The 18,162-nt window shown below is 37.5% G+C and overlaps 1 protein-coding gene across 1 annotated transcript in view; it reads right to left on the bottom strand.

The window, feature by feature from the left end:
* Positions 1 to 17,898, bottom strand: part of LOC123511985 (isthmin-1-like) — a 33,288-nt gene extending 15,390 nt beyond the window's left edge. Inside the window, exon 1 of the mRNA XM_045268094.1 lies at positions 17,454 to 17,898. Coding sequence (XP_045124029.1) covers positions 17,454 to 17,898 — 445 coding nt within the window. The remainder of the gene's footprint in view (positions 1 to 17,453) is intronic.
* Positions 17,899 to 18,162: the final 264 nt, after the last annotated feature.

Genomic DNA, 18,162 nt, shown 5'->3' with positions numbered 1-18,162 from the left:
GTGTCCTAATATACTCTTACTGAGATTGTAAATAATCTCAGAACAGACTCAAAACAGACAGGGGGGAAGAAACGGAAAAGAAACATATTGGTATTAATGAATGAATAAATAATTAATAATAATGATAATAATAGTGAATAATAGTAACAATTACAATGATAATAATAATAATAATAATAATAGTATATAATAATAATAACAAAAGAAGTGATAATAATAATAATAATAATAATAATAATAATAATAAAGTTAATGATAAAGGTAATAAGAATAGTAATAATAATAATAATAATTGCAATAATACAGAATAATACTAATGATGATAATAAGGAAAAATACTAGATATAGTAATAACTATAACAACAACAATCCAGATTGTATTTGACTAAGAATCACTGTTATATCTGTCCAATAGAAAAGTCTTAAGTTTATGCTTGAAAGTTGATAATTTACAATCATAAGGGATAGATTTGGACACATGGTTCCATATAATTGCTCCTTTATATCTGAAAGTATTTTGAAATAAAGTTGTTCTACATTGTGGTACATGTATTTCTTGGTTATGCCTTGTTGAATGAGAATGAACCTGTGTGTTTCTAATAATCATATCATTAAATATTAAGGGTAAACTGTTGTTACTAAATTTATACATTAATTTACTTATAGCAAATACATAAATCTTTTCAAGGGGTAATATTTGGTGAGATAAGAATAATGGTTTGGTGTGCTCTCTGTAACTAGCAGAAGCAATAATTCTGATGGCTTTTTGCAACTTAAAGACAGTATCAAAGTGACATCTGCTAACTGTTCCCCATACTTCAATTCCATATAACAAATAGGGATAGATAAAACTATTATAGATTGTGACAAGTGTTGATTTATCTAAAAGTTTCTTTACTTTTGTAAGTATTCCTACACCTTTAGCAATTTTGTTTTTTACTAATTTAGTATGTTCAGACCAAGACAATGTGGAGTCGACTATAACACCTAAGAATTTTATGGAATTAACCCTTTCAATTACTTTATTGTTTAGGTTTACATTATGATTTAATGAAAATTTTCTACCCTTAGTATGGAATATAATGTATTTGGTTTTATCTATGTTTAGTGACAGTTTATTTGCATTTATCCAATCCATTATTCTTAGCATTTCCCTATTTATTTTAATGATCATATCATTAATGTGGTTACCCTCTAAGAAAATGTTGGTATCGTCGGCAAAAAGTATAGGGGTGAGCGAGGTTGAAACATTGGCAATGTCGTTTACATACAGTAGAAACAATAGGGGGCCTAATATTGATCCCTGGGGTACACCACAGGTAACACTAATGGTAGAGGAGCTAACATCATTATATGAAACATATTGAGATCTACTAGTGAGGTAGCTTGCAATCCAGTCGTGAGCAACTCCCCTGATTCCAATTTTATACATTTTAAAGTTAGGAATTTCTAGAGACTTTAATACAACATAAAGCTAAAAGCACGTTTAAACATGTCTCTGCAAAGGTTGATGCTTGACAAAACAAGTGTAAAGCAAATTTTATTCTTTTTTTTATGTAAAAAAAAGACCGAAAGCAAAATAGCCTGAGGGAGTTTCAGTGCTTTCATCACCATGCCCCTAAGCTTTTGTCTTGCCACAGTCTGAATATGGTATGCCTTTAGACTACAAATAACTCTTCAGTATGGCCACTGTCCATTAGCTAACATCGTTAGGTATCTGTGATGCCGAAAACGTCTATACAAAAGGGTTTAATTGGCAATAGACAATCTCATTATCAGACTTCGATTTCTAAGGTATGAAAATAAACTCATTAACGGAGCTTCATACTTTCATGGTGTCTTATAGTCTATTTTTTATCCTTAAAGGAAAGAAAAATCATACTTTGAGCTATCAATTGAATAATTAAGTAATTTTTTTTTTCTAGGAAGAGACATGATATGAAAAATCACTACGCATGGGCATAACCTTGATTGTACTATTAAGAGGTTTATGTTGTAAAAATATATCTAAAGATACTTCAGCTATATTGATATCTCAGTATGTGATAGTAAAATATCCAAAAATGTAAGATATGCGGACAGTAACTCGACACCACCGTCATCCTTGAAACGCTTCAGCTAGGTTCTTACGTATATATTGTTCACTCACTAATATTCACCACTATTTTTTCTTGTCCAGAGTCCATCTTCATACAGGCCTGTGATCTGAACTATAGTTACAGATGTTAACGACTTCCTTTTACCGATAATCATCAAGATATAGCCCAGAAACGTAGGGAAAAACAAACAAAAGATAGCAAGAATGAGAGAACAATAGCGCAATGCATACTCTTACCACAACAGCCCCGTGGGCAATGAGACAGTTTCAAGGTATATACAAGAAGGAAGCTGTAGTGTAGGTTAAAGTTTGGAACACAGCGGCAGTGCTTCCATCTGTTGGCAGCGAGCAGTTTTATAGAAAACGTTTTTACAAGTAACCAATGAAGATTTCTGCCTTGCTCTCCCCCACCCCCTATTTTTTACATCCATTCTCTCGTGGTTATGAACTTATAAAGCAAATAAAACATGTTTAAATAAATAAATGAATATATATATATATATATATATATATATATATATATATATATATATATATATATATATATATATATATATATATATATATATATATATATATATATATATATATATATATATATATATATATATATATATATATATATATAAATGAATAAATGAATAAATAAATAGAATATATATATATATATATATATATATATATATATATATATATATATATATATATATATATATATATATATATATATATATATATAGCAGGAGGAGACGGCTTGAGGTATCACAGGGTTAAGGACACGTAAAAAAAAGCATCCGCGACGGAGGACCAGAGTTTATTTTTCAACAAAGTTTCACCGAGTCTTTCGGCATCATCAGGTTAGCTAAGAAAAACAAAATTAAGTTAAATGACAAGATATATGCCTAAAATATGAACATGGAAAATTAATTAATTTAACATTTATAAGAGAAAAAACACCTTTATATAAACGATATGTTGATGACTGCTTCCTCTTGTCTCATAATATTGACCATGTTACTCCCTTCTTAAATTACCTAAATTTACAACATCAAAATATCACTTTCACTTGCGAATTAGAAAAGGATGCCTCTAGCTCTTTCCTAGATGTTAAAGTTTCCCGTAGTAACGATAAAGTTACGACATCAGTAAACCGTAAACCTACTTTTACTGGACTGGATATGAATTTCTACTTCTTTATTCCTTGGTTATTGAATTTAATGCGATTCTCCTCAAATTGGACTGCTTTCCATTATGACAAATTTCCTGACGAATTTCTTCCAAAATAATAGTTACCCACTAAATCTAACCCAAAATTGTATATCTAATTTCCTAAATAATATATATACCGCCAAATCAGACAACGATGATAACCCAAAAATTACTATATTAAACTACCATATTATGGACACCTTAGCTACGTAGTGCGAAGGAAACTGAATCAGTTACTTAAAATTCATTACCCTAATAATTTTTTTTCGGTTTAATTTTTACCAACCCATATACTATTAAATCTTTCTCTCCTTATAAAGACAAAATCCCCAATAACCTAATACCCAATGTAGTATATCAGTATACTTGTTCGGTATGCAAGCACCGATACATAGGCGAAACGTCCAGAAACCTCACTCTCCGTATCGCTGAACACAAGGGTATATCTCCCCGTACAGGATTTAAGATAACTAACCCCAACTTCTCCCCTATTCGCTCACATTGTCTAGATATACGGTATGAATTAACAGAAGACAACTTTAAAATATTAATGCAAGCTAATTATCCAAGCAACATCAAAATTCTTGAATCTTTATTTATTCATAAACTAAAACCTGAACTAAATAACCAAACTGCTTCCCACTCTTTAACTATTCTCTAGCTTCGTTCACATCTCATTTTTGGTTTCATAATTTTTTTTGTCAAGACCTTCCTTTCCTTTTCCTCTCACTCACCTCACAGCTACACTACGTAAAGGTAAAGACCCAACGTTAGATAAAAGTTTTTTTTTTCTTTTATGAATGTTAAATTAATTATTTTTTACTATGTTCATATTCTAGACATATTTCTTGTCATTTAACTCAATTTCATTTTTATTTAGCTAACCTGATAAATATATATATATATATATATATATATATATATATATATATATATATATATATATATATATATATATATATATATATATATATATATATATATATATATATATATATATATATATATATATATATATATATATATATATATATATATATATATATATATATATATATATATATATATATATATATATATATATATATATATATATATATATATATATATATATATATATATATATATATAGATAGATAGATAGATAGATAGATAGATAGATAGATAGATAGATAGATGATAGATAGATAGATAGATACATAGATGATAGATATATATGTATATTATATATATATATATATATATATATATATATATATATATATATATATATATATATATATATATATATATATATATATATATATATATATATATATATATATATATATATATATATATATATATATATATATATATATATATATATATATATATATATATATATATATATATATATATATATATATATATATATATATATATATATATATATATATATAGATATAGATAGATAGATATAGATGATAGATAGATGATGATAGATAGATAGATAGATGATAGATAGATAGATAGATAGATAGATAGATGATAGATAGATAGATAGATAGATTATATATATATATATATATATATATATATATATATATATATATATATATATATATATATATATATATATATATATATATATATATATATATATATATATATATATATATATATATATATATATATATATATATATATATATATATATATATATATATATATATATATATATATATATATATATATATATATATATATATATATATATATATATAGATAGATAGATAGATAGATAGATAGATGAGATGATAGATAGATAGATAGATAGATGAAGAGATAGATAGATAGATAGATAGATATATATATATATATATATATATATATATATATATATATATATATATATATATATATATATATATATATATATATATATATATATATATATATATATATATATATATATATATATATATATATATATATATATATATATATATATATATATATATATATATATATATATATATATATATATATATATATATATATATAGAGAGAGAGAGAGAGAGAGAGAGAGAGAGAGAGAGAGAGAGAGAGAGAGAGAGAGAGAGAGAGAGAGAGAGAGAGAGAGAGAGAGAGCATCCTTCCACAACTTTTTAGATGCCAAGGTGCCAAGCAATTATGCCCGTATCAAAGGGTACTCACCATGGATTAGAAAAGACCGTTCTACACAAGGCGGGGGTGTGGCATTCTGCTTTAAGGAGACTGTGAATGCTCAAGTAGTAGAGCCACCCACACCCATACCTGGGGAACTTGAGCTCTTGACATTGAAAATAATCGACAGCAATGGGAAGGGCCTATTGTGCGTGGGTTGCTATCGGCCTCCATCACAGGGAACAGTGTTGCTGGACTACCTAACATTAAACCTGGACTCTTTGATGACTGCCAGTCAGTGTGACAGTGTAATAGTGATTGGCGACCTAAACCAGCACACAGTCAGGGACGCCTTTAACTCACTACTGGTTGTGCATGACATGCACAACTACGTCACCTTCCCCACGCACAAATCTGGGTCATCCCTGGACCCGGTGGTGACGGATCTTCCTTCCCACACAGTACAGTGCTTCCCACTCGACTTTGTAGGGACCTCAGACCACGTGGCTGTATTCACCAGAGTACAGTTCAAGACACCACGTGAGGAGAGCTTCGAACGAACCCTCTGGAGCTGGGAGGCTGCCGACTGGGATGCCTTTCGTGCTGCACTGAGGACTACAGAGTGGGGAGGAGTGCTGCGTGGCGACGCCAACCAGCAGGTGAGGCAGCTCACCGAGCTGCTTCACAACATGCAGGTCTGCTGGGTGCCGCACTCGGTCCATAAAACAAAGGCATCAGATCAGCCTTGGTTTGGTCCTGCTTGCGTTGCCGCATCAGATGCCAAATACAAAGCCTGGCGTGCTCTCAAGAGGCACCCGACGGCCAGAAACAGACTGAGGCACCGAGCGGCAACAAGGCATATGAATGCCACGCAAGCATGGGCTATAGAGCAGTGGAGGGCAAACCTGAAAAACAAACTAAGGGGAGGCCAGGTTGGCTGCAAGCAGTGGTGGAGCCTTGTCAAAGACAAGCAGGGTGAGTCGCGGGGCACCTCCGTCCCTGCACTCCACCAGGCAGACGGCAGCTTCGCCCACAGTGCAAGTGACAAGGCAGACCTCCTGGCCAAGCACTTCGCTGAAAAGATGTGCATCCCCGACCCCGAAAGACCCTCTCCGCTGCTGCCTCAAATAGTGAAAGAGACACTAGTGAAAGTGATAACAAGTGAAGTGGAAGTGCGAGCGATTCTCGAAAGCTTGACGAGAACAAAGCTGTGGGGCCTCAGGACATCAGCCCGCGCGTTCTACGCCAGTGTGCTGCTGAGCTGGCGCGCCCCCTCACTTCCTCTTCAATCACTGCCTCGCCACCTCCACATGGCCTGAAATGTGGAAAGGAAGCAGTGTGGTGCCTCTTCACAAGAAGAACTCCAAGGCAGAGGCAAAAAATTACAGACCCGTGTCCTTGCTGCCTGTGCTGAGCAAAGTGCTGGAAACAATTGTGGCCTCACGAGTGACGCAGCATCTCGAGCGCCACCACCTGCTGAGCAACAGGCAGTTTGGGTTCAGGCAAGGGAGGTCGGCGGCAGACCTGCACCTGCTCCTCTCCACGAAGTGGAGTGAGGCCCTGGACCGAGGCAAGGCCACAGCAGTAGTGGCTCTTGATATCGAAGCTGCGTTTGACAGAGTTTGGCATGCAGCGCTCATCACCAAGCTCCGCGCTGTAGGCGTGGACGGAGCACTCCTCCAGCTCCTAGAAAATTACTTGAGAGCCAGGCACCTCAAAGTAATTATCAATGGGCGGGAATCAAAACCACAGCCCATAAGGGCAGGCGTTCCTCAAGGAGCTGCCTCGGCCCTTTGCTGTGGAATGTGTATATCAATGATCTGCTACACCTCGTTCCTGCAGCGAAGGCGTTTGCAGATGATATAACACTATCCCACAGCTACGGACTGGAGGAGAAAGCTGCAGCCACCTGTGACATCAACGCCACCTTGAGCCGCATCGCAGCCTGGGGAAGGAAGTGGCAAGTTAAGTTTGCTGCTCACAAAACCCAGCTGCTAAGCATCACCAGGACGAGTGAAGCCCTGCGCCTCGCCTTCAACGGGGAGACACTGACGCCGCGGGAGGAGGTGGAGGTGCTGGGGTAACTTACGACCGTAAGTTAACTTTCAGGACCCACTTGGAGCGACTAGCCAGAGAGGCCTCAGGGAAGCTGGCATCCCTGAGGAGAATCTCCTACCTTCTGGACGCCAAAGGACTGGAGTTGCTCTACAAGTCGCAGGTCCGCTCCTCCTTGAATACGCCTGCCTTGCCTGGGGCGGCGCGGCCAGCAAACATCTCGCTCTCCTGGACAAGGTCCAGGACCGAGCGGCGAGGCTCATCAGGGAGAGTGAGCTCGGCTTCCACCCTACACTGCACACCCTCCAACACCGGCGGGACGTGGCGGGCCTCACCGTCATGTTCAAGGTGCAGCAGCAGAGGGTGGCTCACCTGCATGAACTCCAGCAGCCTGCCCGACAGGCCGAGATTGCCACCAGAACCGTCATCCGTGCCCCTGGGGAGCTGCTCCAGCCCAGGTGCAGAACGTGGCACCAACAAAGGCAGTTCCTCAACACGTATATCGGCTTGTGGAACGCTTTTGTTGCTGTGCAAGCGAGTGTAGAGGGCTGCTGGTCCACGCAGCAGTTCAAGTGTACAGTGAATGAGTGGCTGCTACGGACAGACAGACAGAGGCAGGCTTTCGGATAGAAGGCATTAACTGTGACTTCTTTAGCCTAATATTGTACTAAGTATGTAATGTATAATGTACAAAACTCTGTATATCTATGTAAATTGGTATAAATAAAAAAAAAAAAGAGAGAGAGAGAGAGAGAGAGAATATATATATATAGATAGATAGATAGATAGATAGATAGATAGATAGATAGATAGATAGATAGATTACATATATATATATATATATATATATATATATATATATATATATATATATATATATATATATATATATATATATATATATATATATATATATATATATATATATATATATATATATATATATATATATATATATATATATATATATATATATATATATATATATACATATATATATTATATATATATATATATATATATATATATATATATATATATATATATATATATATATATATATATATATATATATATATATAGAGAGAGAGAGAGAGAGAGAGAGAGAGAGAGAGAGAGAGAGAGAGAGAGAGAGAGAGAGAGAGAGAGAGAGAGAGAGAGAGAGAGAGAGAGAGAGAGAGAGAGAGAGAGAGAGAGAGAGAGAGAGAGCAACCTCAGCATTCTTTATTTTCTAGTTGGTTTTTTCAATAAGTCTGACCAACTTTCTTTTTTCGATTGTTAGTGCTCCGAGAAGCTCACCAAAAGTGGGCTGTGTGACGTTTCGACTTGTCTCAGAGATCATCTTCTGGCAGTCTAGTGAACCTCACCCTTGAAGAGGGATAGAAAATATGGGTGAAACTATGAAGAGTTAGGTTGGTGGGAAGGGAAGAGCTGAGGGCTATAGTGAGAAGGAAATAAAGTGGGAGTGTAAAGGTGACGGGCAACCCATCTTGCTAATTCTTATTATTTTTTCTCTTGCAGAGCGCCTCGTCCCGAGCCTATACTCTATTTCCTTTACATTATGTTTAGTCTCTTTATCAAACTGATAAGTGTTTTTTTTTTTTTTTTTTTTACATAAGTTTCTTGCTTTGCCTCTCTCCGCTGCCGGTTGTCTGCAGACAGTGCTGGTGTGCACCACCCATTGCCGGGGAGGGGAAGTGGTAAAGGAAGCCACCATGCTCTACACGACCGTTAGAGAATTCACACATCCTCCCCAGCAACTCAGGGCGCAGAGCAGAGGGAGCATGAAAACTGTCATAGTGTCTTGTGTTGTTTGTTTGTGTATGTGATTTTATTTTGTAATACCAAGTTAGGTTTAATGTTGGATGTGTTATAGAACTACGGATGGATGTACTGTTTCCTCTCAACCTCTCTCTGCTGCCGGACGTCTGCAGACAGCGCCGGTGTACACTACCCATTGCCGGGGATGGGAAGTGGTAACGGGATTCACCATGCTCTACATGACCGTTAGAAGGCCCAAACAACTCAGGGTGCAGAGCAAAGGAGAGAGCAAACCATCCATGTGCCTTGTTTGTTACTTGTTGTACTATATATTCCAGATCATGTGTGGTTGGTGTGATGTGTGTTTTATGTCATATGTCTCCAAGGTAGGTATTCCTGGTAAGTGTGCTATTTAGTGAACATGGGAGGTGGACTAATTTTGTTATGTTTCCTGAACCAATTGTGTCCAATTCCGTGCTCGTAACCATCTATTGCTTTAATGTTTGTTGTAACCTCAAAGATGTTCTCATTTTTTTATTTAATGATGTTTCCTCTTTTATGGATTGTGATGTTTAGTGGATCCAGGTTAGATAATGAGTGCAGTTCTTCTGTCGTTTTTATATGTGGATATTTATCTTCGTGTGCAAACCTTTATGCTCTGTTTTGTATTCGTTGTAGTGAAAGCATTTGTTGTCTTAAGAGTGCATTAAGTCTATAAGTTGGGTATGTTAGGATAGGAAGGACACAAGCTTTAAGTAAATATATTTTTATGCTGGTATTTAGCATTTCAAAGCGTTTTATTACTTTGAATGCAAGGGAAGCTTTTTGGTGACATGTGTAACATGTTTGCTGTATTCACGTGGACAGAGTTTTAGTCCTAGTATGCTTGCTTCATTTGAAGAGGGTATTAAATTTCCTTCAATGTTAACCGGAAGTATTCTTTAATAAACGTATGGGGAGGATAGTAAATTTTGATGTGTTGGTTTTTATTTTCCATTTGTACTCAAACTCATTTGTGTTTTTATTTCCTTTTCTATCATTTTTGTTAGCATATTTCTTGATTTACCTGCTTGAGTTATGATTTGTGTAATGTCATCTGCGTATTACATATTTATCCCATCTGTAATAAGGGGGGGTATGTCATATGTATATATTGTGTAAAGTGTTGGTGATAAGCTACTTCCTTGCAGTACACCAGTGTTGAAAGCTTTGGCATTCAAAGCTATTCAGAGTAATAGAGGCTGATCTATTGTCAAGAAAGCTACAAAGTAGTCTTGCTATAATTCTAAGAGGTTGTATACAATATACGTTGTATATTGTATTTGAGACCATTTGTCCATACTTTGTCAAATGCCTTGGAGACATCTCTTAGAACTATACAGCATTGTTTTCTGTTTGAGAGGGCTTTTGAAATGGTTTCTATGATAGTCGCTAGAGCTGTGTCTGTTGATCTGTGTTTGCGGAAACCATGCTGTAAGTCAGGTTGTATATTGTTGTTTTCTAGAAATGTTCTAACTCGTGTTGATAATTTTTTCATAAATTTTGCCAGGTACTTCAAGTAGTGAGCGGAAGTTGTTGGGGTTTGCTGTTGGTTTGTTTGGTTTAGGTATCAGCTTTATTTTAGAGTGTTTCAATATGTTTTGGAAATATCCCGTTGATAGTGATATGTTAAGACATCTTGTGAATATGTCTGAAACTTCATCGGGTTGATTCTGTAGAATGATTTTATTTATTTTAGTGTGTCCTGGTGTGTTATTTTTTAATTGCTTTCTAATGTTTTCCACGTTCTGTATTGTGATCTGGCATGTTAAGCAGTAGTTGTTGTTATTTAGGTTATTTGGATTTCCTTGATGGTAGGGGTGTACTTCTACTATGTTGTTGTTGATGTAAGTGTTAACTATTTGATCGTTCTCTTGATCGAACAACAAATTTTCTGTTGGGCTTATTCTGAAGACATTACTCCAGATTTTCCTGAAGATTTTGTCTTTGTCTTTTTCTTCAAATATCTTTTTGTTATATTGTATTAGATATTGTGTTTGATTTGATGTGTTACCTTTTAGTTGCTTTATGTTTTGTCAGAATTTCTTTGGATCTTTGTAGAGAGTCTGTGCTTCGCTTATTTTGTTTTCCTAATTAATTATGTTTTTTTTTTTTTTTTTTTGCATTCTTCTGCAATGGTGTGTTTTATGGTTTTATAAGTGATATGTTTTGTATAGGTCCATCCTGATTCCATTAATCGTTTCGCCCACCATTGCAGTTCTTTTATATGCTGGTTGTATATAGGTTTCTGTATTGTTTTGTGTGTTCTGGTTAGTATATGTTTTTCCATAGTTGAGGTTATTGCAGTCATGCACTCTTTCATTGAGTTTTCCAAGGTAGTTTGGTTGATGTATGGATGTGTGTTTATGTTTTTTGCTTTAAGTTTTGTTTCTTGTTTGAATTCTTCCCAGTTAGTTTTGTTTGTTATGTATATAGGTGGTGTTTATTCTAATAGTATTGACGTTATCTTTATGATTATAGGTATGTGGTCTGAGTCAGATGTTGGTCGTGGTTAGCTAAGTATATTGTGATATGTCTTATTGTTGGTTAGTATTATGTCTGGGGTGGATAATGCATTGTGAAATATGTATGTTGGGAAATCTGGGCATATAAGTGCTAATTTATTATTACTGATCAGCATCATTAGAGCTTTGCCTACGTTATTATTCGTTTTATTGTCTAAATTGGGATGATGTGCTTTCAAGTCCAAAATGATGTAGGTTGGGATTGATTGGGACGCTATTGCAAGGAAGTCTAGGATTGGTAGATAAGGTCTTCGAGGTGGTAGATATGTTGTGGCGATGTTTATTGGGCCTGTACTTGTTTCAATTGTAATTTCTAGTATGTCAGTGTCGTAATCATCTCTTATTTTGTGTTTCAGTTTATGTTTAACGAAAATAGCTGAACCGTCGTGCAGTTCATCGCTAGAGTTGATAAGGTAAGTAGTGCGATTTAGTATTTTTATATTTTTATTTGGTTACATCCCGTGGCTGTTCAGTAGTATCACATCTGGGTCAATTTCTCTGTATATGTTACTGAGGGTGCTTGTTTTGCTATTTCAGTGTTAAACATTGTGTTGTATGACTTTTAGTGCGTGTGGTGTGTTAGTGTGTGCCATGTTGTGAGAAGTTGTATGTGTTGTTGTGTTGTGGGTGTATTTAGTACCTTTCTTAGTTGTTTTACCTACTTAAAGGAGTGTCTGTGTTGTGTTTTTGTTGATTTACTTATGGGTGATGTCCTGTTCTCAGTTTTGCCACTTCGGATTTTGTTAAAAAAAAGCATCATCCATGATACACCAGCAGTTAGCGAGATCAATATCGTTATTTATAAGGTGGCTGTAAATTTCATGTTCATACAGAGCTAGTAAACCTCCATTTAAATTTGCCCTCATCTATTGCAGACTTTCGGTAATTATGACTGAAGGTGTCTTTTTGGCCATCCCTCGCTTTCTCTAGTTATGATTTGCATCCCTAGTTGGGTGCCAGAATTTTTTCTCAATACGGGCATGTCCTCAGGTTGAGTGTTGTTGAGGGTTGTCGTTGGTGTGTTTTTGTCAATGGAATATTGTCAAGGGCTTTAGTGCTTGTTTGAAAAGGTATATTATTGGTGCTGGTGCTTGGCTGTGAGGTGGCTATAGTATTACATATTGTGGTATTTGCAGGGTTGTTCTTTGTCATTATGTTTAAAATGGCATTAAAACGTGGATCCCCTGGTATGATTATACTGGGGAAGTAACTGGCTTTGTACAGTTTATTTAGTTCAGCACCAAAAGTCTGGTGAAGGCGTGTCTGGCGCGGCTTATATTGGGATGGTGATACTCAGGTCCGCGTTAGGGTTATTCAGCGGATCTTGTGATTGGATGGTAGTTAGAGCGCTGACTCTTTTGAGCGTAGGGAGGACTTGAAGATCTCTGGTTTGGTGATTCATGCTTAGCTTCTTCTGGACTATGTATGTTGCTTCTAGGAGTGTTAGTCTGAGTTTTTCTTTTTCTTTGTCAAGCGCCGTAGTGCCTGTTACAAGATCATGTCGGGTGGGGGCTCGCTGGTAGTGTTTGTTGTAGTGTTCGTGAATGGCTTCATTTTTGAGGTGGCGGGTTAGTCTTCTTGACAAGGAAGTCTTCGTCATCCCAATATATGTGCGCTCTACAATTCTCAGTGTTGCATTTGTGTTCGTAGATGACGTGGTCTTCCTGTGTTATAGACTTCTCGTTAGTTTCTTTGTTTTCGATCAGCAGCTGGGACGATTTTCTTGATTGGTAGTGGATTGTATTATTAATGACAATGACGAGGACTTCCTGTCAAGAAACTAACCTGCCACCTCAAAAATGGAGCCATTCACGAAAACTACAACAAACTCCATCAATATATATATATATATATATATATATATATATATATATATATATATATATATATATATATATATATATATATATATATGTATATATATATATATATATATATATATATATATATATATATATATATATATATATATATATATATATATATATATATATATATATATATATATATATATATATATATATACTGTTGTAAGGTATACTGGTATATTATATATATATATATATATATATATATATATATATATATATATATATATATATATATATATATATATTGTTATTGTACTATTGCTCAGTGTTTCATATGTTGTTTCCAGATATAATATTCTATGTCCAATAAAATTACAGTCTCCATAAAAGATTAGAAAAAAGTAGCCGAAAGCCTAGGATAAGTGTCTTGACACCTCTCTCTTAAAAAAAAGTCAAGTCGTAGGAAGATGGAAATACAGAAGCAAGTTTACCAGTGAAATGTATGAATGATTGAGAATAGGGATGAGAGGAAGGAGAAAGCCTTGTGCAGTGAAGCCACATAAGGAGGGGAGGCATGCAGTTAGCAAGATCATTAGAGCAGTTATCATGAAAATAGAAATAAAAGATAGAATGGGATGCAATATTTCGGAGGTGAGAAAGAGGCTGAAGAGACTTAGTCAGATGAGTGGAATTGATGAAACGAAAAGCTTTTGATTCCACCATATCTAATAAAGCTGTACGAGTGGAACCCCCTAACATGCGAAGAATACTCCATACAAGGACGAATGAGGCCCTTTTACAGAGTTAACAGTTGGAGGGGCGAGACACCACTGAGCGCTTAACTTCATAGAAGAAGTTTAGCAAGAGATGAGATATGAAGTTTCTAGTTAACATTATAAGTAAAGGACAGACCAAAGATATTCACTGTCGAAGAGGGGGACAGTTGAGTGTTATTGAAGAGGGGATTGTTGTCTGAAAGGTTGTGTCAAGTTGATAGATGGAAAAAATTGAGTTTTTGAAACATTAAAAAATACTAAGTTTTCTCTGCTCTAATCAAAATTCCTAGAGAGATCAGATTTCAGGCCTTGTTTTGGTGTCCTTGTCTAAACTTAGGGAGGCGGTGGCATAGTGGATAAGGTGGTGAGCGTGGGATCGGGCAGACGTCCACGCGTAAGTTCGAATCCCACCACGTACAGCCTTAAAACACTTTGCCATTTGTCGAGTGGTTTAAAGTTACCTACATATCACCATGATACCCAGGTTCTAGGTGGTTACACTCAAGATGAGCTTGGGCGGTGATATGGGCCCTAATATGGATACCACTATAAATAAAATTGCCTGCGCCAATAATGGGCAGAAGCTGAACAGCGCTTCCCATACACTCTTCAAGTGTGCCTACAGACGCTATAGGCCTTACCGAAAAAAAAAAAAAAAAAATTCCTGAAGGGTTAGTCGTCTCTGAAAGGACATAGAAATATGTAGGGTACTATCATCAACGTAGGAGTGGATAGAACAAGAAGGCGTCTTACATATATGTGGTAGAGGCCCTGCAGGGTCATTTTGGCATCTCCGGTAAACGGAGGTAGACAAGTCACACCTGAAAGTAAGGGTGAGAGGCCGAGCCTCTGACACAGCTGGCACAGGCGGTGGATTTCTCGGTCCGCCGAATATTCCCGACGGAGCAGGAGGACATGGTGAGCCTCCTGTCAAGGGACTGCCTCGTAGACGCTCTCCAGATCTCGCGTCTGCAGATCTGTGTGAAGCAGACTCACCCAAAAAAGGTCCAGGAGGCGCTTCTGAGATGGAGGCTATCCTAAGAACCACTACAAACGCCTCGAGGTTGGTTCCACCCCCGTTATGAAGGAGAAACTGATGCTTTGCCCCGCCATGTTAAAAGAGCGACGACGGGCAAGACTAGCCGCCGGCGAAAGGAGAACCCTGGAAAGTTCAGAGGAGCCTGCTAGGGATGTGGCAAGTTGGGCGGGAGCAGTATGGCCATTCACCAAGATCACGCTCTCTGTAGGGCACCGTGCGTATGCTCTATAAGCCGTGCTGGTGGAGTTGTGGCCAAATAGGACACCGTTTGAGGGACTACCAGGACCCCAAAGGAGAAAAAGGCTGGAAACACAGCCGGGCTGAGTAGCGGGACGAAGCATCAGCTGGAGACCGTCCTGCCCAACAAGGAATAAGCTGCTGGCTGACAGCAGCACCTACAGCCGTGCGTGTGTCGGGCACGGTGAATGGGCGCTCCGTTCAGCTAGTGGTGGACACAGGTTCCGAGAAGACAGTCGCAAAAGTGGACTTGGTGGATGTGAGCAGCGTGCCAGAAGCCACACAACAGTTGTGTGGCGTCACAGGTTAGTGTGTCGTTATGTGGGGCCCCGTTATGGTGAACATCGGCATGGGAAGCGTGCTAGAAAGTCTTCGTCGCTGCCTTGGAAGACCCTTGCCTGCTGAGGATTGACTTCTTCACGCGTGTGGAAGCAAGTTTGGACCTCCGAGATGGGTAATTGAAAGTACGTAGCCAGGAAGTACCTTTGATCTTCGGAGGTGATGCTTTATGTGAGAGAAGTGAACAGCAGGGGGGAGTGTCTCGACAGGCGGGCGAGGAGACAGCTGAAATGGATCTGACACAACCAGGACCAGGACATGACCAGGGTAATGATTACAGTGACCCTGAGAGCCGCCAGAACAGCAGGAGTGACGTCGAAGAAGCTGCAGTGGAGCATGCTGGTAAGTAACATCGTCATGCCTAGGAAGAACATGAGGAAGCCATAGTGACACGAAGATTGTCATGTAATATTTTCTTTATGTCCATGTCTCTATTTTCTTTTGCGCTGATGTTTTGTTGTTGTGTGATAGACGGGTTGGCTATCTTTGCGTTGGGGGCAGTGTTACGTAAGGGGTGTTTTAGTTACCCCCTCCCCAGTGATAGAATCCTGTAAGTAAGAGAATGGGGGTGTGGAGAGGGGACATTACCTTCCCTCCCAACCAAAATTTATTTTTATGCCAGTTTCCTTGACTCTTTGTATTGTGTGAATGTATTACCAATAAATACATTTCTGGCTGGATACTGTATAATTGATGTTCAAAAGAGTGAGGAGGTGCAAGTTGGCACTATAACATGTTGGGAAGTAGTTGCGGGTGTTTAGTCTCTTCAAACTTATACCGAATTGGCATTGCAATGAACAGATTTAGAGAAGGCTTGGTTTTCTCTGATCCTCACTGCCTCTGGGATAGCCTTAATGGACTAAATACACTTCAGGACTGAGTTTGGTGAATGAACCACGCAAAGAGGATTATCAAGGAAGCCTGGTCTTCTCACCTGAGTTTAAAAGACGAAAGCGCCTAAGTACTCCGGTACTGTCTACTAGCTTAGGGCATTGCCAGAGGCGAGGCTGCACGCTGCCTCCCCACCCATTATGAGGCTACAGTAAGGTAAGGGGATACGGCACTCCACCAGGAACTCCGACGGGAGCGTTTCCTCGCTGGCAGTCTAAAGGAAGACGCGGGATGCATCCTGTGTTGAACTTCAGTGTGGCTCATGCGGGTGTAGTGTTGCGTGTGTGGGGGACCGCAGTGAAGGGGGGTCGGTGACATAACAATATTATCATCCTCTTGGCTTTTGTTTAATGACTTGTATAACTTATTTCTTCTTTTTTATATCGTTTTTATCCACTTAGGGCTAGGCTAATGTCCCCTCTTATACATACATAGAAAAAAAAACTTGTAAAGTTTATTTGCTAACTCTCAAATAAATAAAGAGATTAAAAACGGAAAAAAAATGTTGAAATCTTTACTCATTACCTTTGCCAGAAGTGCCAAGTCTGTGTTTGCTGTCCTCTCCACTTCTGAGAATTCCCTCGAGGGTGTCAGCAAGCCACACCACCATCTCGGTAGAACTCATAGCACGCTGTCTTCCATTACTCCTTGTAACGTTTTTGTGCTCTTTGGATGTGCTGCCATTGATGTGCTTTCCTGTTTTTGTCCCATGGTTACTTTCCCTCATGGTGCTGATATTGCCTTTGTTATTTCTCTTCCTCGATTTCTTATACGTTATTCCTTGGCTTGTATTGACATTTTCAGAAGTATCGGTAGTCTTTGGTGCTTGTTTATCATGTGTGTTGTCTTGTTTTTGAGTTTTGTCATCAGCACCGACCTTAAAGAAGGTGTTTAGTTCGCTTGTTACATCGGTCTTGGTTTGGTTCCGAAGGGGTTTGTCTTTGATCTCATCCGTCTCTGAATTCTGCATGGTTCAAGGGAGAAAGGAAACCATGTTGAGAGAGAGAGAGAGAGAGAGAGAGAGAGAGAGAGAGAGAGAGAGAATATCAGCATGACGATAGTATGGGAAATGTTGATATCCGACGTCATATTTAATGTATCAATAAAGTTAAACTGAATATGACATTTTGTTGTCACAAATGTTTAGTAATTCTATGTGCATTAGTACTGACAGCTTTGCAGACAATAATAGTATACGAAGTACTCACGAGTGTTGAGTCCATGTTGCTGGTCA

The sequence above is a fragment of the Portunus trituberculatus genome, chromosome 32, assembly GCF_017591435.1.
Source record: "Portunus trituberculatus isolate SZX2019 chromosome 32, ASM1759143v1, whole genome shotgun sequence".
Lineage (NCBI taxonomy): Eukaryota > Metazoa > Arthropoda > Malacostraca > Decapoda > Portunidae > Portunus > Portunus trituberculatus.
This window is presented reverse-complemented; position numbering and strand designations above follow the sequence as displayed.